At 33.6% G+C, this 25,050-nt stretch overlaps 1 protein-coding gene and 1 non-coding gene across 5 annotated transcripts in view; one reads left to right on the top strand and one right to left on the bottom strand.

The window, feature by feature from the left end:
* Positions 1-25,050, top strand: part of Rap1gds1 (Rap1 GTPase-GDP dissociation stimulator 1) — a 124,373-nt gene that overhangs the window by 11,850 nt on the left and 87,473 nt on the right. For all 4 annotated transcript variants that reach the window (XM_047567049.1, XM_047567051.1, XM_047567047.1 and 1 more), the window contains exon 2: positions 16,344-16,451. In XM_047567049.1, the coding sequence (XP_047423005.1) occupies positions 16,344-16,451 (108 nt within the window). The remainder of the gene's footprint in view (positions 1-16,343; positions 16,452-25,050) is intronic.
* On the bottom strand, positions 2,180-2,280 carry LOC124995177 (small nucleolar RNA U13). Its single transcript, XR_007110651.1, has one exon. It is a non-coding gene; the product is annotated as a small nucleolar RNA U13 (small nucleolar RNA).

Here is a 25,050-nt window from a genome sequence, read left to right as displayed (position 1 = left end):
TTGGCAAAATTGTTTTAAATCATAGCTTTCCTATCATTTTCTTGGAACACAGTGAGTTTTTTTGTGTTGATTACCACTGAATGAAATAATGCTTTGTCATAATATTAAAAAGGAATTTCAGTTATATTATGATTTTCTCAAATAATTCTTATGATGGGTGATCTAAATGAAGATCATCACCATGAGGAAAAAGGTAGCCAGGGACGTAGTAACATTTGAATTATGTTTTGAAGGTTTTTGTGTAAGTCTATAAATATAAACATCACATACGCATAGCATGCCTCTGGAAGGATGCAGGAGAAACGTGACACTCTTTGTTTCTGGGAATGTACAGGAATATGTGAAAGTAATTCTCATTCATCTTCGTAAAGAGCAGTATTTGGGGTTTGGTAGGCATTTAGTTCATATTAGATGAGTAGAAGTTTGAGTTTACCTTCTTAATTTATTAGTTCTTTATTCATAACATTCTTAGTCTTTCTCACATAACTCATTTTTCAAAGAAGGCTTTTTATAGATTGCTATCTGTCTAGGTCCAATTAGAAGGCAAAACACACGGTGTTAAATTTATGTGTATATATAAATAGTCTGACAGGAAACACAAGGTTTGCATGTCAGAGAACAGAGTTTATCATTCACAGAGCATTTTAGTGCTGGTTCCCTAACACTCACTCTCAATATTTGGCAGTGTGGCAAGAACCTGGTGTTACCCTGTATATGTAGTAGGGTTGCACCATAGGAGAGAAACCCTAAATTTATGACACTGGAAGCATATATAGGGTTGCTGGCACTTCTGCCCAAAGAATTAAAAAACAACATCCTCCTTATCTTACCCTGCAATTAACAAATTCTCCCTGGGGAGGAAAATGGCATCTCTAAGTTTATTGCCCTAAAAGTAAACTAAAAGGCAATTTCTAGGACAAAGAGGGGATTTTTTTTTTTTTTTTTTTTTAATGATTCTGGAATGTCTCTAAGGAGGTAGACTTATCATTATCCTTTGCTCAGAAAGCTTAACCATGCAGGCATGCCAAGAAAAAATTGTTTCCCAACACAACAACTTAAACAGGGTACATATACCATAATATTTAATATTATGACATTATTATGCAATAATAAGAGAGTAACTATAAAAGGTAGACCACAAACTCTAAAGGGTAATCTAAGCCTGAGGGAGTATATCAAAGGAAGGGGAAACTAACTTTCTTGGAAGGGCAGATTTTTCATTAAGAGATACAGTTCCAACCCTCTGGATGGCATAGAAGTTCATTGGGTGACTAGGCCAGAGCTGATACACAGACATCTGACCTACAAGAACAACTCTTTGGAGAACAAGCAGGCTAAGGTTGATGAGTGGGCACCCAGAGAATTGGATGTGCAGAAGTTGATGCATCTGTAAGTACTGTAGGCACTCAGCATACAGTTTGTGTACAGTTTGGGCCAGAGCTACTCTATTTGTCCTGGTCCACAGGACTTACAGCGTGTGTACTTAGAAAAGGATGTGGAGATGGTACAGGAAGCCATGACCTGGGCTAAGGTGCAGACCTGAGCTGTCTGGAGCTCTCCTATACCGAACTGCTGCCTGCATTGAAAAGTGGAGAAAATATGTGGTGACAGCCATAGCTTGTAGGCATTTGGCCCTGGAGAAAACCATGTAGCCTGAACAGGAAGGAGAGAACCTTCCTATCCATTGTCTACTGTAGACAAAGCTTATTGTCATGCCATCTGGTAAAGTTAAAATACCTAAAGGGTCCAGCATTGTCATTTTTTTTTTTCCCCCTTTGGTACCAAGGATTGAACTCGGGCACTTGACCATTGAGTCACATCCCCAGCCCTATTTTGTATTTTTTTAAATTTAGAGACAGGGTCTCACTAAGTTGCTCAGTGCCTTGCTTTTGCTGAGGCTGGCTTTGAACTATTGATCCTACTGCCTCAGCCTCCTGAGCCCTGGGATTACCACTGCACCAAGCCCAGTGTTTTTACAGATCAGACTTGAAGAGTGAATTTGGAACTGAGAAAGAAATAAATTGTTAACTGACATTGGTTGAATCTCTTGGTTGAATTTTATTCATTTTAAACTTAATGTGGTACAATATAGTTTTAAGTAAGGATGTTAATCCTGCTGTACTTTATTTTTGTCCTAATTCCCTTTTATTTTGACCCTAAAATTTCTTTCTTTTTTTCATATCAGACAGGTCATATGGCAGTGCTGTAAGGATTAGAGGGAGACACCTCTCACACAGCAGCGTGAACACTCAGTCATTATGCTTATGAACTGAAAAGGACCTTGATCCTAAAATTTCTTTTTACTTTCTGTAGCAATATTTTGGGTTGAGATTTCCTTCATGGATTCATAATTGATAGTTCAGACAGTTATTTGATTTATAAAAATGTATTTGATTTGTTTATTTGATTTATAAAAATGTATTCTTAATGTATTGCTTAGTATTAATATATGCCTACATTAAGTAATACATTAAAAAAAACTTTTAAATTCACCTGTATTAGGAAATACATTTAATTACTTCTGCATGTCATTTAGGATTGCTTGTGCCTATCATTTTTCTTCAGTGGCATTTGATTACTCAGAAAAGTTGGTGTTTCCTAAAACTATAAATTTCAGTGTGTATATCTCTTCTCTGTTGTTAGATTACCAAGTGAGACTGTTTTTTTTGCCAGTCTTAATGAAATACTTTTCTGTATTTCTCCAGCTAAAGAAAAACTGTTAAAATTGTCTAGGCTTTGTATGTCATTCTTAAATTTTCTCTTCAGCAAAATGTTATAAAGTCGGGTCTTTGCTTTCCCCATCACTTTATATGGTTAGTTACAACTTTGAATATGTTTTGGAAAAAAATCTTAAGACTCTTTGGAAGTCAAAGTGGATAATCCCACTTTTGTTTATCTAATTTATCTAGCCTTTAAAAGTTCTCGTAACATTTTCAGGCAAAATCTCCTCTTATTGAAATTGCTTTATCTGTTGCTTGTCTGGTTTTCCTCTACTGTCAGGCATATCCTAGAGTCTGAGGTAGAACTTGGAGACAAGATACCTTTTACCCTTGAATCTAAGTGTCAGGGGGTATCACATGGTGGACAAATGCTTGAGTAGCGTAGTAGCATAGTGAGGAGTAGAAGCTCACAGCTAAGATAGTCCAAGATCAATCTACTAATCTGAGGAGGTAAGTGGAGTAAGAGAACTAAGAAATAAATAAAATGGGGCCTGGGAGATTGGGAAACACAGAATAATCGAATAAGACATTTTCCTGAAATACTTCTGATGATAGTAAGGTCTTATTTAGCTTGACTCGTAGGTACATTATAGGTATAAAGAGCTGAAGCAGGGCAAATATATTAAAAGCAGTTATTTTTATTTTTGTTTTTAGAGAGTTTCTCCTTTGTTGAGTATACAGGCAATATAAAGGAGGCAGGCAAATAAGTGAAGTTTGAAAGTATATGGTTTCCATTTTTTAGCATCTTCTAGAACCAGTCATATATATATATATATATATATATATATATATGTCATTTCAATAATTCTTCAACACACAAACTGTTAGTAATCGACAGGTTACATTTTACCAACATTGTTCCAGTATATTTCTTAGCCTCCTTTAAAATTATTCAACATTCTGTCAAGCTTTGTTGATTTATTTATATTTATTTTCTCAGTTGGCTTATAATATCCTAGGTGTTGACCACTGATATGAGAGTATCTTAAATCTTTCTGTTTAGTTCCTATTGAACAAATCATCAAAATAGTTTCCTTGGTCATTTCTCATACAAATAATTCATTAAGCCTGAATCTCATTGCGAATCACTGATTAGGAAAAAATGATAATGTGTTAATTTCTTAGTAATTTGTGTTATGTTGTATGCTAAAACTATAACAGCTTAAAACAGTGAAATAATTCTTGAACTCCAAGTGAAAAAGGTCTTTTGGCACTTTGTGAAATAAAATTTAACAAACCGTATCTTGTTCTCATGCATTATGGTTTACTATAGTTTTGAAGATCATCTATCAGACTCTTGACCATCTAATCAAACATGACAAGTAAGACTATACAGTGGTTCTGATTTAAACCAAAATAGAGTTTTAACTCTATTTAAGAATAAATGAAAAATGACTACTAAGAAAGTTTTTATCAGATTTCTGAAATAATTAGAGAAGAAAACTTATAGTGACGTGAAGTCATTATTTTTAGTGTAGACCATATTAATACTTTTTTATTACTATTATTAGTATTATAATGCTGTGGATTGAACTCAGGACTTTGTGCACACTAGGCAGGTACTCTATCACTGACTTACATCTTCACCCCTAAAATATTTCTTAATCATGGCAATTTGTACCAAAATTTATAAAAGAATATTCAAGAATGGGTAACTGAGAAAGTAATTTAAGGCCTTCAGAGTTTATTTTGCTTTTAGTATAGAGAATAGTGTGAATATCCTAGAAGAATTTCCCAGGTAATAGTAGAAATATACTGACAGTTTTATTGTATGTACATAGAACTATAAAACTAACAAAATGAAAAGTACAGAACATTTAGGATAAAAATAATTTCTAAGTTAAATTTATGGACTTATTTATGAAGTTAAAGTTTGGAATACAGTCACGTGACAGGGATTTCATACTGCTTTGCTTATTCGGAGAGGTCGATTAAATTTATCTAACCCTTATATTTTATGAAATCTTGTTAGTTTTCTTGTCTGAAGTGAGAGAAGTAAGTAATGTGATATGTTCTGTTATAATTATCTTGTGGAATGAAAAAGGAGTACCCAGTGGATGCATGTGTGGATAACTGGGGAATGGGCACAGAGTTAAACGGCATTGCACTCCAGGAGCCACGTCCAGAACAAGTAGTGAGTGGGTATCACTACATGTTAAAATCATAAATAAATAAACACCTTGAGGTAAAAGTTAAGAATGCAAGATTTATGAAATTTTAAGTTGGCATTTTCATGAAATAGAACAGTTTCTAGCTCTCAATTTTCTCTTCAAATAGTACTAATATTCGTAATTCATCAAAGTACTGCTTGAATTGCCCTACAAAATAAACTTTGCATATACGTACTTTGAATAATTACATTTTGGCTCCAATATATTTTTCCCCTCAAGGTGTGTGTGTGTGTGTGTATGTACTCACTGAACGTATTTAGTGTTTATGTTGGACTGGGGTTCTGTGAAATTTAATTATGGAAACTAATGAAAAAAAATGACCCATTTACATTAGCTTCATACTCTCTTTAATATTTGAGGTACTTATTCAGTGACCAAGTAATAGTTATGAAAGTAGTAATAAATTATTAAATTTTAGATATTCTTTCTGAGCTCTCAGTTTTTCTAGTTGACATTTTGACGACAAACATCTATAGTGCAGTAGCAAATAAGAGAGGCATGATTCTTCTTACTTTTTTAGCTGCTAAGAAAAAATGCTTATTTCGTCCAATTTTGTTGAGTGTTTATTTTACCTCATCAGAGACGCATGGAGGGTTGCAGTGGTATTAAGAGCAGAAGGGAAGGTTTTCTTTATTAAACATAGTCTAAGTCAGTTAATGTAGTGTGAAATGAGAGTTTGGAACTGTTTCCATATTTAATATAAGCATATATACAATATAAGGTATAGTGTGATCTGTATTTGTTTTTCAGATAATTGTATGCGGAGGAAATTTAGGAGACTTTAAAACAAACTCACTCATATTAATAAGAGAATTTGTTTGGTGGTTGAATATGTCATCTTCATGCACAGTTGTTCTTTTTTACTATAGGCATATCTACCTACACAAAGAAATGGGAAATTTTTCTTTTTTTTTCCTTTGGTACTGGGGATTGAACCCAGGGGTGCTTAACCACTGAGCCACATCCCCAGACCTTTTTACTTTATTTAATTTTGAGATAGGGTCTCACTAAGTTGCTGAGGCTGCCTTTGAACTTGTAATCCTCTTATCTCAGCCTTGGAGTTGCTGGGATTATAAGTGTGAGCCACTGTGCCCGGCAAAATGGGGGAAAAAATTCTTAATTCTCACTAATGACAAAATTCTAAAATATGTTGAAATAGGATATATATAAAACTAGACAATTTTACTGAGAGACCCCAAACAGGATCTGAATAAAATGAGATACATCCATGTAGTAGAGGGGAAGACTTAACAGTAAAAATGCAAATGATCTCAAACTTAAAAAATATAAAGTTAATGTAATGGAAGAGAATATTTATTTGTTCATTTGGCCTTTTAGTCAGTCATTCATTCACTTTTCACTTTGGAGTGCTTAGATGAAATCATCTAAATGATCTGAAGTGATGAGAGTGAAAAATCTTTGGAAGAAAAAACTCTGAATAACTGAGAAAGAGTGGTGTCAGGACTAGTCTTATCAGATACTAGAACATGAGATAGGTTCAGTGTAATTATGTCAATACATTAGCATAAGAATGGATAAAGATTATTGGAATGAAGAGACAAATACATTTCTGTATATGAGATAAAGTAGTAGTTTAATTTAGTGAGAAAAGGGTGAGTGTTAAAACCTCTTGATACAAGAAAATAAAATTATACCCCAATCTTAGGCCTTATGTGAAAATGAATTCCAGTGAATCAAAGACATAAAAATTAAAAGAATCATAATATTGAAAGATAATCAAGCAATTTTCTGGGAGCCCAGAAGACTTTCTTAACTGTAACTGAAAACCCAGATGCTATACAAGAAAATTGCGGGGAAAGAGGAATAATAAAACTAGTAGATTAATGATAGATATTAGGAAAAAAGTTACATAGATGACAGACAAGATTGATATCTACACTGTACAATAAGAATGAGACAAACCTATCTGAGCTCTAGGCAAAGGATGTGAATGAGCACTTTTAAGGAAATCTAATTCAAAAGACTAATCAATGTTAAATGATGCTGACATTTATAATGGTTAAAGAAGTAGAAATTAAAATAAAAATTACATAGCAGTCTAAACCCATCAGATTGTCAAGTGGAGAGCTGTAATAGTCATTGATACTCAAGATTTGGGAAAAAAACTACTTTTAAATATATAGCTGAAGGGAGAATGAAATCATTCAGCCTTTTTGGAAAGTGATCAGGCAAAATTAAAAATACTTAGACCCAGCTGTCCCATTCTTCAGAAGCCTGTCCTGTAAAACTAAGAGTACTGTGTACATGTTCAGATATATTTATTGTACATTGTTACCAATAATCAAAACAAAAATGCTACAAAAGAAGGTGAAAAACTTCATACAGAAGGGGCTGAATAAATCATGCTATCTACAACCATGGTGTATTACTCAAATAATGGAAAAGAATGAGTTAGAGCTATGTAGATTATCTTGGAGTAATTTATAGGAGTTATTATGGAGTAAGAAAATGAAGATACAGAAAAGCGTGTATAGTAGGATCCCATTTTAGTTATTAGCAAAATTCCCCCAAAGTCTTGTATATCTGCACTTGATTATGAGAAGAAGAAAAACATGAAAGCTTGAAAATATATTAGTTCATTGACATGTGAGAGGAGAGGTTAGTGAAAGTTAAGATCATCAAGCAAAAAGAAGGAAAAATATCACATTTATGCGTTTTAAAAGAAAATTGGTAATAGACACCCTGTTAAATTTTTTCTCATCCATATGCACAATTTTTGGTCACCATTAATGTAATAATCATTTATTAAATGCCTGCTGTTTAAAACAACATGATGGGGGGATAGTGAGTAATACAGGGTTACAGTTATAAATGTTATATCAACAGTCATCAGCATTGGTTAGTTGCTTCTTGTGTGCACTAGCATCTGTTCTGAGAACATGTGTATAAACTCATTTAATCCTCACAACAACCTGATGAAGTATATATTTTTGTCATCTGCATTTATTTTGTTTTCTTTTGAACTTCAGAACAGATTTTATTACTGCTTAATGGGACAACAGGGGCAACACAAAGTTTTCTTCTTGGTTGCATTTGTTTATTTCATAGACTTCATTCACACATGAAAGTAAGATACAGATCCAGTATAAGTTCATACAGATTAAAATCATTAACATTTGTTGGGACAGTATACCATGAATTTGCACTTTTCTTAATAAGCTTTACATTTATACTTATAGAATGTACTCTAAGTAATACATGGAATTTTACCTATGGGGAGGCAAAATGAACCAGCCTAAACTTATACAGGTTAAATGTGGACCCAGGACTTAAGCCCAGATGGACTGACTATAAAGGCTGCATTGTTAATCTTTAAAATTTGCTACATTTTCTGCCTGAGAATTGTTTGATTATGGTGAAACCTGACTTGAATTCTTGTAGTAATATAGAAAACAGTGAAGTCAGTGCTATAATTGAGGTATAAACAAAATATGGGAAAAGAAAGGGGGTTGATCAGAGGGTTTCATGTAAGAATTTGTGTTTATTGGTAGACTTTACAGAGTAAGTAGTCATTCTATAGGTGGAGAATACACAGAAAGACTTTTTTAACAGGAAGAAATTAATTTTGCACATTTGTCCAAATGGAGAGTTCCTGGGAAAAAGGCTAGTGGGACTGATGTGCATAATGTGTGACCAGGTAATAAGACATGAGGTTATAATGTTAGTTGAAGCTCTTGGTTTTTATGCAAACACAATTTGTATTAGGCAGTAGCACATCACTTAAGATTTTGAAAGAGTAGTGATATGTTCTGGCAGGGACATGTTTGAAGTCCTGGCCTGGATGAGTAGAAGAAGTTGGAAAGGTAGACAGAGGTTCTGACTCAATCTTTATTCATGTACTCATTCTAATTTTAAAGGGAAAATTAGAGAATTTAAAATGGGCAGAGGATGTAATAATCAGGGAGGACCTAAGTCCTTTTTTGGTTTTCAACTTCCTCAGCTAGGAGAAATTTCCTAAAAGAAAGAAATAAAAGTTGTTTTCCATTACATGTAGTATTTAATGGAAGAGAAGTTAGGCTAATTCATTAAAAGGTTGTTGGCTCCAGACTGATTTAGGACCAACTCTGTAAACATATATTAAACAAATAGAAACTGAATTATAGCATAGCTAAACTGAAAAATCTTACAATTTTTAAATACAGTATTTTCTTCCTGCTTACAAAAACAATTATTTCTTCCTACTTCACTAGACAAGCTTTTCAAAATTGCTTCATTCAGTCAGATACCAAACCCTTTAGATAAATGAAATATAATATCCAGGGGAGGCTGTTATTATTTCTATCTCCTTAAACCAATTGCCCCAAATTGATTTAATGTCATTTATTTTGAAATAAATTTGAAATTATTTCATTAATACATTGACTACATCCTGTGTATTTGAAAACCATATTAGTACAGAAATATTTTTTTCTTTACATTTGATGTGGATAATGATGCCAGTAAAGGTTTGTTACTAGTTACGTGAAGATTATATTAACCTCAATGGCAAGAAAACTTTAATCTCTTTTTAAAATATATTACTATTAGTGAGTGACTATAGAATTATGGGGAAAATGGGTGATATTTGAAGAGGGGATTGAAAAGGTCTTGAACTTTCACAAACTCAGTTAGCAGTTCTTATCCTGTACTTCCTCCTGTGGTGGTTTTGGTGTTTTTTTTTTTTTTTTTTGGTACTGGGATTGAACCTGGGGCACTTAACCACTAAGCCACAGAGTCATATCCTCCACATCACCCCATCCCCTTTTTTGAGACAAGATCTCACTAAGTTGCTGAGGTTGGCCTTGAACTTGTGATCCTTCTGCCTTAGTCTCCCAAGCCACTGGGGTTACAGGTGTGTACCACTGGGCTGAGCTCCTATGGGTTTTTATCATCAAAAATAAAGTCGTTGTCCAAAGATGACACACACACCTTTCTATCCATCCATTCACCTAGCATATAATAAAGTGATAGAATTTATTAACATTTTAAAACATTATATTATAGATCTAATAACCTTGAAAATAGAGCTATCATTTCTGGTTGATGTCAAGAAGATAAACTGGAAAATATCTACCACAAATGACATAAAAATTAAGTTGCCACGGTACTACCTTATATTCAGACTGGTCCTTTAGAAGTCTTTTGTTTATAATCAAGTTCATTTGATGATGGTAATGATCTTTCTTACAGTCAAGTTATTTACATATTAAAATAGCCTCATTTTCCCCTTCAGTTTTTCTTAGATTATATTGAGAGGAATTTATAGCTGTAGAAATTTAGGTCTTATTAAAACCTTTGATGGCAGTAAACACACACTGACAAGTAAATAATTTTGAGTTTCTGGTTTATAGAAGAAAGAGTTTGGAAGATAAAAGGAGATTCTGATACCTAATGGCATACAGTATTATGAGAAGAAAGAAAGGACTTGAGAAGAATCTTTTGAAAGTTCTAACAGAAAAATATAGCTGTTCATGTGTTTTTTAATTTTTTACTTTTAGATGAACACAATAACTTTACTTATTTTTATGTGGTACTGCGGATTGAACCCAGTGCATCATGCATGCTAGGCAAGCACTCTACTACTGAGCCACAATTGCAGGTCCTGTTCATGTGTTTTTTTTTTTTTTTTTTTTTTTTTTTTGGGGGGGGGGTTGCTGGGGATCGAACCCTACCGACTGAGCTATCTCCCCAGCCCCTGTTCATGTGTTTTTAACAGGAATTTCTGGAAAACACTTACAAGGATAGTTGGCTGACCAGGCTTATCAGAAGTTGCCTGTGGTCAGAGTTTAGCCAAATGACCTTAACTCATATTAATGTGTAGATAAAGGAAGTGGTCTGTCCCGCTGGATACAAAAGGGAGGGACAGAAGGAAAGACAGCATGTCATCCTAGTACTCTGATGGATGTGATTTTACTCAGGCAGAACTGAGGTCATGCTAACATTACAGGGGAAGAAAGAGAAGGAGAGCTGGTGAAGATGACCAACAACAAGTGTTCAGAACTGGTATTTTTTAAGTTAAAGTGCTTCAAAACTGGATATCTTTGAGGCAGGAGGATGCAATTGCTGTAAAGATAACCAAATAAGAGGATTGAGGGAAGTCCATTGGCTTTGTTTGTAGATCATTAGAGACTTTTACCAGAGAAATTTTGAAAGTTTCATAGGACTTGGTTAGATTGTGGCTTTAGAAACAATTAATCAGTTAAGAAGTAGGGAACTAAGAATTAATGACCAAGTTGACTTTGCTTTAAGCAAATCTGTTTTCTTGTGGAAAGAGATACTTTAAGAAAAATAATTTGTTTTTGTTATTAATACTTCTTTGGGCTAGGGATATAGCTCAGTGGTAGAGCACTTGCCTTGCAAGCATCAGGTCCTTGGTTCGCTTCCCGACATTGCACTTGAAAACAAAAAACCCCACTAAAATTAAAGTAAGGGGAAAGCACTTTATGCTGAAACCTCCCATAGACATTATCCATTTCTTTCTCTACTTACTAATTTCCATTAGAACAATTCTAGTATCTTAAAATATAAGCAAATACAAAATACAGAAACACAGATTTAGGTGAAAAATAATTTAGATGGTAAGGATTCATGACAGATTTACTATCATAGTTTGAAGGAGTCCAAAAATAATCCCTTAAAAAGGAAAAAAAAAATGTCCTTTGTTCCTTACCCATGTTCAGAACCACTGGAGATACAAGCAAAGGAATCATTTGCTAGAATTTAAACTATCTGCTTTAAATTGATAAATATCACAGCAAAGGACCCTATTAGTATGTCATATAGAATTGCTGATCACTGCTAAATTACATATTTACCAATTTTGTCACTGGCACAGCTGAGCAGCCAAAGGAATAGAGGAACAGAAAATTCTTGCTCCTTCTAAAAGAATAGAAACCTGGAAGGGACTGGGTTGTGCATCTACCATCTGTTCATCCTTCATCTGCCTATCCATTTACTTTTTGAGGTGGAATCTCACTGTGTTTCCCAGACTGGTCTGGAACTCCTAGTCACAAGTGATCCTTCTGTCTGAGGCCCCTGAGTAGCAGAGACTACAGGTGCACATTACCATACCTGATTTCTTCTCAGTTTATTAATCCCAAAAATTATTCCTCTACTGAAGAAGCAGGCAGGAGGAACAGTTGGCAAGTAAGGAGGCAGAAAAGGCTGAGAATGTCACTGATAGAAATTCCTCCATGGTGAAGTTTGAGGCCAGTGAGAAAGGAGTTCTTCCCCCAATCATTTTATTTTCCAATATACTGTTTTAAAATTGAGATATAATTCATATACACTAAAGTACATAGATTTTAAATGTACTACTGGATGATTTTTGACAAATGTACTCTTGTAATCACTATTACATTGAAAATAAGGAACATTCTAACACTATTTAAGAAATGGATTCACAGTAGGATTCTTTTAGGTACTGACCTAATTCTTTAAAACTGCTAAAAATTATATTTGTCAATTCTGTTGATGGCTTTGGTTGTCTCGATGAGGAATTTAATGAACTATCTCTAAAATGTTTTCATATCATTAATAGGGTAATAGTTATTTACTTAGACTAAATTTTTACTGATTAGGAGTTTTTAAAAAATGAATATTTCTATGTAGATTTTAGTTGTAATATTTTATACTCTTAAATGCCCATATTGACTTTAGCTATCTCTTCCTATCTTAAAATCTAAGACTGTATTTCTGATACTAAGGAGAGCACAGTAAGTACTAACAGGTAACATTTGCCTTTCTTTCCCTATTGGCATACTCTGCTCTTGAGTATGTGATACAGAGGATGGTAACTAGAAAGCTTTCTGAAAATAAGAAATTCATCTCCTTAATCACTCAATTCATGTAATGAATGTTTAGTGGACACTTCCTATGTGCTAAGTGATAGGTGTAGTGCACTGACTGTAATAAATAAGTACCTGTACATTACAGTAAGGGATTATTAACAATTAAAAAATTACAAGTTGTGAATTGTGTTATGAAGGTTGGGTGCATGTGTTAAGGGTGACCCTGGAAGGTTAAGAAAGAGGGCAAAGACTTCAGGTGGAATGAGCTGGGATGGTATGAAACTGATGAGAGGGATGTCAAACTTGGAGCATTGGGGATGGGATGAATTAAAGACACCAGATGCCATTGCAAGGTGGGGCCTGGAGGTACTTCATGATAAGTTAGAAATCAACTTGGGAGAAGAAATTAGAGAGATGATGAATTTAGTTTGGGACCTGCTCAGTTTGTCATGATGATGGAATATCTAAGGAGACATTCTTACTTAGACAGATAAGAGAGAAAAGACAGGATCAAAGGTTATGTTTGAAACTATGAGTATTTTAAGTCAGTGAATTCATGTTAATCAAGTAACTAACACATTACTCTGTATTTTGTAATTTTAAGCAATTTCTTTAGAAGTATTCTTATTCATTTATCTTCATAAACGCAACATTTATGTTGCATATTTAGATATTTATTTTGAAAATATTCTCTATAGAATCTAATATGGCAATTAATGTTGGTACTTGGTAAGTTCCCAAGGGAGACAGTAGAGCATATGGGTTAAGAGAATGTACTCTGCAGTCAGTGCTTTGATTTGAATCTTGCATCTTGGATTCTACTAGCTGTGTGATATGGGGAGAAATGATCTTTCTTCATATGCCTCCCTTTATAAACTGTATAGGAGTAAAAGGAGTCAAAACACTAGTGTAGTCTACCTTAGGGTTTTGTACCGATCAAATAAGCAGTGCTTAGACAAGTAAAATGAGCATAAGGGTATGCTTATAATCTATCTTAGGTTTGTTGTGCAGATCAGATAAAACAATACATTTAAAACATAGAAAAATATTCAATTGTCTGTACACGTTTGTATTTGTAGTGTTCAGGAACGGAACTAAGACGTCATGCATGCTAGGCAAGCACACTACCAGTCAGCTAATCCGTAGCCCATCAATAATTCTTAATTTATAACTTCTTGATTGATAGTTTTGATGAATTGCTATCATTTCACTATGTTGTTTTAGTTTTAATCAGTGTCGTGATAATTTTTATTACTTTTAAAATGTGAACTTATGTATTATACATTGAAAAAATCGATATCTACTTAATACTACCGAACAGGTATACCTGAGATATGATGCCCTACAGCTTCTCTTTAGCTTATAAGGGATAAGAGATGCCTGTGGATGTCATTTTCTTTTTCTTTAGAAAAAGATCAGTTTCTCAAAACTGTCTGGTTCTCTTAAGGAAATAAATACTAACCTTGGTTGTGAATGATAACCACATTTAATTTTTAATTAAGAGTCTTACATTAGAGTCTTTACTAGGTACAACTAGAGGATGTTAGTATTATTTGATGTGAATTTTTAAGTTTGCTTTTTTCCTGGAAAGTAACTTTTCTCTCCCTTTATAACAGAATTCCACCAGATTTTTAAAATTGTCATGAGCTAGTAATGTACAGAAATCTATTAATATTTGTACATTACTTAGAGAATGTGTGAAAACAGCAATCTGGTGTTCTTCAGTATCTTATTATGAGACCCTTGAGGTCAGAACTATTTGCTTAGAACATTATTTGTCTTTTTCACTGTGTTCATATTTGTGCTAACAATGGTACAAAAACAATTGTGGATTAAAAAAATAACTGATGGTGCTTTAGTATGCATCAGTCAGGGTAGGAGCACAAGATTATACTAGTAGTTATTGTATTCTTCACTATTACATACTTAAGATTAAAAGAAAAATGCCAGTTTTACTTTAAGAATGTCCCTGATAGGGTAGGAAAAAATATATTTTAGAACTTCAACTGTTGAGTATGCATTTTAAAAATATTCTGTGGGATAAAATTGGAAGTATGCATAATCATTGTATTGTGAAAACTGACAATTGTGAAGAAAATCACTTGTGCAGTTTTTGAATTGTGAGCTGATGGAAGTACTTTTTTTTTATTTCCCCATAGAATACCATTTTTTACTTGAGAGAACTGACAAATTGTTTTTTTGCTGGTAGGCATTTTTTCACAAATAAATAAATTCAGTTTGTCATTTAAGGATGAAAACCTTGGTAGTATTTGTTGCTGGTATTAAACTGGAGTTTTCAAGAGAAAAATAGAATTTTGGAAAACTTATATCACTTTAAGTTTGACATCTTTCCAATACTTACAGTTGTTTTAGAAATAAGATTAGTGTTAATATAAAAAAATGTGATATTTTGAGTTAGTACAATGAGATAGACATGTTAGCATTTGAAAGATGTATAACTCAATTTTCTAAATGACCAATACATGATAATATATCATCTTTTATGCATAAAAGATTAAAAATGCAAGAGACAAAGGATTTTATTCTAACAGTTGAAAGTGTTCTTGGATAGTGTATCAGATTTCACATGGAAACTAACTTTTAAAACACTACCGTTTATCAAGTTTTGGTGTAGTATCAAAAATATCCTTGTCTGAAAGGGCTATCAAGTAATGTCCTATTTTCCAACTATGCATAAATGTGAAACTAAGGGAATTTTTTAAATCTACTCAATCAAAACAACACATTATAAGAGATTGAATATAGAAGCAGCTAGGAAAATTCACTTATTTCCTACAGAACCACATGTGAGAGATTTTGTAACATTGTCACTCTTGCTAAATAAATTCTGTTTTGGAAATATAGTTGTGTTTTACTTGAAGTGCAAATGATGTTAGCATGTAATAAGGTTTATAATTTTTATATTTAAGTGGATTAGTTAGAAAATCTTTGGAAGTTTGTTTTGATTTTTTAAATATTTTTAACATCAATAGAAATAATGAAATATTGGGATCCCCAGTAATTTTTAATAGTGAAAAGGGTTTTTAATAGTATAAAGTGAGAATCTGTGGTTAGAGGAATCAACATGTAACTTAGGAGAAGAATGTAACTTTATAATGCAAAATGCACAAATTTTGACTTCAGTCAATAATTCAATGTATTTTTTCAAATAGAAGTGTCAAAGTATTTAGACATCACAGTATAATTTGAAGTCCCTTAAGGTTTTTCTGTAAACATTTAGTTTTTCTCAACTGTATCTGGTTTTCTGAATGAGCTCAGTAACGTATAAGACTGAAAATGATGTTCAATGATAACCTGGATTGTTCCTTGTATCTTAATTTTTTACAAAGTGAATATTTTGTACTTGAATTAAATGTACAAAGTTTTATTTTAAAAGTTTGGTAATAGTGCACTGCGGGACTGGGGATATAACTCAGCAGGTAAAGTGGTTGCCTTGCAAGCACAAGGCCCTGGGTTCAATCCCAGTACTGGAAAAAAAAAAAAAAAAAAGTGCAGTACAGCGCCATTTTTAAATATATGTGGAGGTTAATTCAATATAATAGGAAACTTTTTCATGTCATTGGTAACTATTATCCTTTTACCATGTAACATGGTGGTCGTAATGTTAGTGAAATATACTTGTATTTTTTTTCTGTAAACAGATAATCTCAGTGATACGTTAAAGAAACTGAAGATAACTGCTGTTGACAGAACTGAAGATAGTTTAGAAGGATGCTTGGATTGTCTGCTTCAAGCTCTGGCTCAAAATAGTAAGTTCCATTATGTTTACTCAAATTCCAAACAACAACAACAACGATTACATCAGCAGTGGTTCAAAAACGGGAATGTAGTTAAGCACATAACTTGTATTCGCATAACTTGAATTCTTTTGAATCCTGTTCCTGAATACTGAGATTGTTTTAAATATTTCACCCTCCTACCTATCCCCCACCCCCAGGCTACTCAAAGCCAAGCTGATAGGCAGGGAAAGGAGGAATTTATTGGTAGTAATGACATTTATACCAGTCTCAGAATGAGGCTGTTATTTCATTCCCAACAGACAAGCACCATAGTTTTTTCTTAACCACCTACATTTGTGCTTTTAAAAAAAGACTTTATTATATGTTGGGGGAGAAAGGAGAAACAGAAAGGGGAGCTTAAAACACAGTTTTTTCCTGAGATCTTATGGTCTACCTTTTAGAGTAATTTTATTTTAAAATAACACGTATGCAGCGGAGCATGGGTGGTGCTCCCCTGTAATCTCAGTGACTCGGGAGGCCAAGGCAGGAGGATCACAATTTCAAGCCCAGCCTCACAACTTAGTAAGGCCCTGAGCAACTGAGTGAGACACTGTCTCAAAGTAAAAAATAAAAAGGGCTGGGAATTTGGCTCAGTGTTTAAGTGTACTTGGGTTCAATCCCTGGTACCTAGCAATAATAGTAACAACAACAACAACAATATGTATGCATAGGTTTAATTGGAAAGAACCATCAGCAGTCAACCAAATATCCTGTGCACTAGATATGGTGGCAAATGTCTGTAATCCTTGTGACCTGGAAGCCAAGCCTCAGCAACTCAGTGAGATCCTAAGAACTTAAAAATAAAAAATTTTAAAGAAAGGCAGGGACTGGGACTATAGCTCAGTAGTAAAGTGCATCTGATTTTAATGCCCAGTATCAAATAAGCAAACCAGCCGTCCAACCCTTTAAAGTAAGGCTTGGTGTTTGGTGTTAGGGTAAATAATACTGGAGACAGAAATCACATGATTCTTCATTGACTAACACATTGTATTGTTACATTAGACTTATCTTTTTGTTCACTGTTTCTCTTTCACAGTGAACAGATAGGTATAAAATGAAACATTTGTTCCCTTAATTCTGCTTGGTTATACTGGTATTTAATTATGCCATTCAGTTACCTTGGCACTAACTATATAGCTAAAAAAGAATCCAGGGGAGAATATATATTGTTAAAGTTTCAATTTCAAGGACTCAGACATGTGTGTTCTTTTTTTATTTTTTAGTAAACTGTGACTAGGAAATCTAAAATTATTGATTATAGTACTCTTCATTAAAAGACACACTTTAAAACTAGCTTTGAAAACTGTTCTTTAGTAATTGCTTTGCTTTCAAGATTGTAACTGTCAAGTTATTTCATCTTAGAGAAGGAGTTTGCAACAAGGAGTTCAATAACAGCATGTAGATAAGGTTGGAGAAAGTTAAGGAAAAAGGAAAGGAGTATCTTAGAGCTGTTGTTCATTATAGTAGAAACATGACTATTTATGTCTAATAAAATTTAAAATGAGGTACCTTTGCCATTCGTAGTAGTGCATGCCTTTAATCCCAGCTACTCAGGAGGCTGAGGCAGGATTGCAAATTTAAGGCCAACCTGGAATACTTAACAAGATTCTGTCTCAAAATAAGGAATAAAGAGGGTTAGGGGCTAGTTTAGTGTTAAAACACCTCTGGAGTCAATCCTCAGTACCACAAAAACAAACATTACCTGTATCATAGAAAGTTCTTTTGAATAGCCCTGGTCTAGATATGAGATACCACATGATGACAAGTTTTATGTGTGCCCATAGGCAACTATACATAATAACAATGAGCCTAAGAAATTGAGTAACTCAAGTTTATTTTTTTGAAGAGGAGTTTTATATAATCTCATGTCTTCAGTGCCTATTTTTTTTCTGTTAGAAAAAATATTCATAAATGGATTATTTGCTTTAGAAGCTGAAGGAAATGAAAGTGATCTTGATCACATGTGGAAGGTTGCTATTTCTTCTTTGAATGACTAATTTTCAAACCTATTGTGAGCTCATTCATTGAACCTCTTTTTTTGGAAATGATCTTAAAATTGTATATCACAAAATATTAAGGCCATTTAATGACAAACTGTTAATGAAAACAAAATTATCAGTTCAGTTAATGACTTCCCAGGAAGATAGCAAAAGAATTATCTTCTTAATCGGAAACAAAAGTTATGAAATGTTCTTATGTCTGAGACTAATGATGCAGAAGAATATGATACAGGCAGGAATTCATGCAGATGTTGAGTCTGACAAGAGTTGAATCTGTCATTAAAGCACCTACTGTGTGTTGACCCTGGGCTAGGGTCTGTATCTGTTATCTGATCTTTCCCATAGTCCCAAGAGGCAGGTATTATTGTTGTTATTTAAGAAGAAACAGATTTACAGTTATTTGGCTTGCTGTGGCAGAATCCAGAATTTGGGTTTAAATTCTTAGTTAACAAAAAAATTATATTCTGAGTGAAGTGAGACCTTTTGCTGAGTTTATTGTGTTTTAAATTTTGCTTTTTCTTTAAAATAGTTCCAGGTTTTTGTTATTAAAGAGGAGAATGGTAGGCCTTTCTTTCCCTTGACATGTAGACCGGTATATTTATTTGACATATTTCATAAAATTAGCATCTGTCTTTTAAACCAGGAAAGGTAACACTATACTAGTAAGGTGCTTGTTTGCTGAAGTTGTTCTTTAGTAAAGTGATTGGTCCATTTCTACTCAGTCTTCTTAAATGTAAAATAATAAAACATTTAGATTTAACTTAGACGAATCTATATATTTCCTTTTTATAGAGATCTAGTTGCATAATTTTTCCTAGCGCTAGGTGTTTTGACTCAAAATATCACTGTTTGCATTAGAATTGCACCTGATCAAAAAATTTCTTCATTTTGTACAAATTTAAAGTGGTAATGTGTGTAATGGAAATCTAAACTTCAAATTTTATTTAATAATCCACTAACTTATCATTGGAAAGGATATTTCTGAAAGAAACACATTTTCAAATATCTACATGTGGATTTAGTGTGTTTGAATTGTATATTACAAATGAACATAGTCTGAAATTAGAAATTTTACTTTGATGTATGACTTTACAGTAATTTTCTTTCCCTCCTTTCTCCCTCCTTTCCCTTCTTCTCATTAAATGTAGTATCTGTATCTTAAGGCACAAGTTAGAAGATTTGAATACTTACTAGAGTTTGTGGAAAATGTTTGTCTAAGCAAGCATTTTGTGTAAATCTCTGATTTAAATTAATATGAGGCATATATTCACTCATATAAATACTTCACATCTCACTTCAAAATGTTTTTAGTAAATAGATGAAGGCCACCAGCCAAGAAATCAACCAGTTTATTCTGGTCTCTCTTGATTCAGATTATACTTAGAAGATTCCCAGTAAATGCTTGTTAAATTGTAGCAGGGTTACACTATCTCATGTTTACTTGAAAATCTAAAACAATAGGTCACCTGTTGTCTTCCCTAAGCATTAAGAAAAGGAGATAGCCTTACAAGTAGGAAACTTAGTCACCTTGTGGGAGAAATGACCAACTTACATTAAAGACCTAAAGGCAAGAAAAGTTAACATTCAGTTCCTAAGGAAAATTCTGTTCATTCTACTCCATTTTAAAGCATGGGGAAAATATTCCAGGGAACTAGAAAGCAATGCTCATGATCATGGACAGCTTTAAACTCTTCCTGAAGAATAGACTGTCTTCCTTTGTCACATTTTCCTTTGTATTTTTCTTCTTAACGAAGGTCTTACCTGAAGACAGTTCCTAGTTCATGCAAGAATCATGTGATTGTTTATTTTCTATAGAACGACTTTGTGAGACAAAGTTACTTCTCTCTACAATTTTACTTCACTTTAAAGAAAACCGTGCTTAGTTTCTAGTTCACGTTCCTAATCTTATATCATACTACCCATGTACCTGTTGAATTCTTAGTTTGTTTCCCAATCTTAGGTTGTTTCCTAGTTCTTATTTATTTGTTGTATCGACTTTTGCTCCCACCTAGGTTGCAGTCCTAAGCATCCTAATTGTGTACACAGGCTGCTTCTATAGAGTACTCCATGTTTCTTCTCTGACAGTTACCATTTTCTTTTAGTCTGCTTTATGCCTTAAGATCACTGAAAAACTTACCGCCAGGTAGCTGTTATTTCTTCTTAAGTAAGGGACTTGAAAACTTGTGAACTATTTTTCAATCACTATGCTAAATTTGCAGTTGCTGATTGTGGAGTGTTGCTGCTGTTGGAGAAATTAAAGATTATAATTTCACTTTGTTTTTTCACAGCAGTATCTGTATTAGATTTTTCTTTCCCAGAGTTATCAAATGCATCACAGGAAGTACTGTGTTTCCTTTGCATGCCAAATCCATTATGTTGTTTACCTGCTTTACATTTTTTTGGTATTATATGCTTCTTTTAGTCATTGTGTCCATTGTTCATGAAGGGAGATCACTGGTGCTGGTGATACATTACCAAGGATTCAGTTTTTACCAAATAAGGAGAATGTTCTAAGAATATATAAGACTTTCAGCTAAACTAAGGCCATCAACTAAAAGACATTGACAATTCTTGATTAATTGAAACTCCTGGATTGCCAGGTAATAGTGGTAGCCCCCTAAATCTGAAATTTTTCGCCTTCTCTCAAAATCCACACAGATCAACAGAGCAACCACATCATACTAACTATAATCTATGCCCTCACCATAACTAGGAAACAGACTTCAGATGTTGAGTCAGAGAGAAAAAAATAATCCAAATCTAGCTTACTCAATTGTAGAAACCACTCTCAAAGAGTTCCGTGGAAATTACCAAAAACATGGAAAAGAGGAAGAGGAATGGGGATCCAGGAGCTCAGGGAAATGGTACTCAATTAAAATTGCCTTTAGACAGATAAGCTCCTACCCTGGTAGAGAAATTCTAAGAACTAGCCTTAGATTAGTTTAGAGCATTGGCCACTTAAAGTGCATAGGAGCCAATATGTCAGGTCAGGAAAGGATCAGATTGGGGAATAGGAGTCGTTCCTTCTTGTGTACTTGATGGTAAAAAGCAAGAAGGGGAAGTTAAGTGTTCTGAAGAGTTAAGAACCATTAAATCAGAAGACGCTCATTACTCCCTTGGGTTTCAGTTTAGAAGTGGGAGCTTTTAAACTGGGGATGGGGGAACCCCTAGGTATTCATCTCAAATCTTTACCCTTACTGCATATAACTTGTTCTATAGTTAAGGAAAATAAAAATTATACTCTGAATGGAAAATAAGAGATACATCAAAGACATTCTGAGGAAAAATTGAGAATAAAAAAAGAAAAAAGAATCAAAACATTTTAACTATTAAAAATTTCTCCTAAGGTAAATCATGTGTGAAGTAGTTATCAATAACAGAACACCCTGACCTGTATTAAACAGCTTCCTCAAAAAGTCTTCCCAGATATGAAAAAAAAAAAATAGTTAGAAACTAGAAAATCAGAACCTTGTGGATAAATGAAAATAAAAGATCAGAGAAGAGATGATCAGTATAGGAGACAGTCAAAAAGATGTAATGTACTTGCAATTGGAGTCCTTAAGAAGACAAAACAGTGAAACACAGGTAATATTTAAAACTAAGGTTCCTGGAAGTAAAGGGAAATTTGAATCTATGTATTGAAAGGGTACTTGTAAAAGCTGACCTGAAATGGTCAACTCAAAAATATAGTACAGTAAAAATTTCAGACTCTAAAGATAATAATAATTTAAAGGAAAAAAATCCTCCATGCAAAAAGATCAAGTTATTTAAAAAGAAAAGAAAATCAGATTGGCCTCAGACTTCCTAACAGCAATGTATGTGTTAGCAGTATTCTCAGCTAACTCAAGGAATAAGAATTTTATAGTGAACCAAGCAGTTCAGTAAGTATTAAGGCTATAGAAAACCACTATTAAACGTAGAAGAACTCAGGGAATACTGTAGTCTTCCAGAGGAATTATCCTAGCTTGTTCTGTCTAATATGGTAGACATGCTTCAACATGATGGTTGAACTTTTGAAGTAAGGTTAATCTGAATTGTGGAGAGATGTAATTCTAAACCAAGTGCCAGATTTCAAAAAGTATTAAAAAAAGTAAATGATCTCATTAATCATTTTTATAATATTGCTTATATATTGCATCTCTTGTTTAAAATTCAATGAAATTCTATAAATGGTTTATTTCCATTGAAACTTTATAGGATAGCATTTTCTAGATTATAGATAGTGGCTAAACAGAGTGGGTTTAAGAGTAGACCCAGTCAGAATGGTATCTTCAAAAAATGAAACTTATTATAGTTGCTTTGGAAAAGTAATTAAGTGGTTTTTATACAATTAAACTTTAACTTACCACAATACTCAACAAACCTGCTCCTAAATATTTACCTGAAAGAAATATGAATAAAGGTCCATACAAAAACTTGTGTTTATATAAATATTTAGTACCTTTAGTCAAAATAACCAAAAAGTGGAAATAACTCTAATGTCCATCAACAAATGAATGGAAAAACAAATTGTAGCATATTTATAAAATGGAATACTATTCAGCAATAAGAAGGAATTTAATTTAAAAAATGCAACTTAGAAGCAAAATAATTATAATTCACATACAATATAATTGAACTATTCATCAAAAGAGAGTATTTTCCAAAGAACCTTAAATTCATTATTCTAGGTTAGATTTTAAAGAGGAGGCAGTATAGAGCATCCAAGTTATGTTTTGTATGCTTATTCTGAAACAGAAAAGAGAAGACTATATCCAAATATATTCCTATTTGGGAATTTATCAAAAAGGGAGCCAGGGAAAGGCTTGAATCTGGGATGAGAAAGACCATTTTGAAATTCCTTGCAAGTCATGAGATTAATAACAAAAGCAAGAAATAAATATGATAGTAAGTGCTAATATGCTTTGAAAGCATGCACTTCATGAGAGGAAAAAAGAATGTGCAGTCTCCAGTGGACAAGCCTCCATTGGTGGTGTGGTTAGTGACTGAAGACTTCATAGAGATCTGAGTTTGCTAATTTTAGCTAATGAGTATCATTTTTGCTGCTTAAGTTTACTAAGTTTGCAAAACTACTTGTGTTGCTGCTATGATTTGAATATGTCCCCCGAAGTTCATGTGTTAGAAACTGAATTCCCAGTGCCAACAGTGTTAAGAGATGGTACCTTTAATCATGAATGGATTACAGTTGTCATCATGATATGGTTTCCTGGTAAAAGAATGAGTTTTGCCTCTTTTTTCTCTTCTATGTGTTCTTCTGTGTTCTGCTATGGGATGATGTAGCAAGAAGACCCCTGACAGATAAGGGCCCTTCAACCTTCTCAGACTCCAGAACTCAGAGTTCAAGCACTCTTCTTTGTAAATTACCCAGTCTCAGATGTTCTGTTGTAGCAGCATAAAACGGACTATGACTATTCCCAGCAGAGACTGAATGTATAAGAGAAAAATTGTGATTTGAAATGGTATTGTTTGCCAAATATACACTGGGAAAAAATTTGCCATCCTCAGTATTTATAGTTCCAGTTCTGATTTACTATCTCCAAGGAGTACATTTTAAGCTATTCTGGGGGAAGAAATGATGGGTTTGTGCTTCTGTATCTTCCTAGCATTGTTTCCTCAGGGTTCCTTATAACTCTGCTTCTACAGCTAGTTATGGCCTTCGTACTGTTTTTCCCTCTTTATTTTTAATGTTTTTTTATTAGAGTATTATACATAATAGTGGAGTTCATTATGACATATTCATATGGACGCATACCATGATTTACTCTGATTCATTTCCCAGTAGTTACCCTCCTCCCTACCTTCCTCTCTCTATTCCCCTTTCTCTTCATATCTGGTCTTCTTTTTATTTACATATGTATTTTTTCATTGGTGCATCTTAATTATAAATAAAAGTGTGACTACACACTGATTTAAGTCACCCAACTTCTCTACTCATGTGCAGTAGCCCCCCTCCCATCTTTACCTGTGGTTAACTGCAATACAGCATACTACATGAAAAATTTCAGAAATAAACAATTCATAAATTTTAAATTTTATAATACTTGGAGCAGCATGAAGTCTTACACCATCCTGCCCAAAAAGGAACCATTCCTTTGTCCAGAATATCCATGATGTACATGCTACCTGCATGATAACCATCTCATTAGTAGCTGTCTCAGTTATCAGATCAGCTGTCTGTCAGGTTGACTGTTGTGGCATTGCAGTACTTATTGTTCAAATAAGCCTTATTTTACTTAATGTCCCCCAAATCAAAAGCAGAGATTTTGGCAGTTTGAATATGCAAAAGAGAAGCTACAAAGTGCTTCCTTTAAGTGAAAATGCAAAAATTCTCAAGAGAAAAAAAACATGCTGAGGTTGGTAGTGTCCATGGTTAAGAACAAATGTGTCCATGACATTGTGCAGATGGAAAAAGAAATTCGTGCTGGTTTTGCTGTTATACTGCATACTGCAAGTTAGAGCCACAGTACGTAAGTGCTTAATTAATGTGGAAAACACATTTGATTTGTGAATGGAAAACATGAGGAGAAACTGTGTTCTTTGGATGTCAGTGTGTTGTGCCTGACTGCATT

This window comes from Sciurus carolinensis, chromosome 10 (assembly GCF_902686445.1).
Source record: "Sciurus carolinensis chromosome 10, mSciCar1.2, whole genome shotgun sequence".
NCBI classification, from domain to species: domain Eukaryota; kingdom Metazoa; phylum Chordata; class Mammalia; order Rodentia; family Sciuridae; genus Sciurus; species Sciurus carolinensis.
Note: the sequence above shows the minus strand (reverse complement) of the source record. Positions and strands in the feature narration are given on the sequence as shown.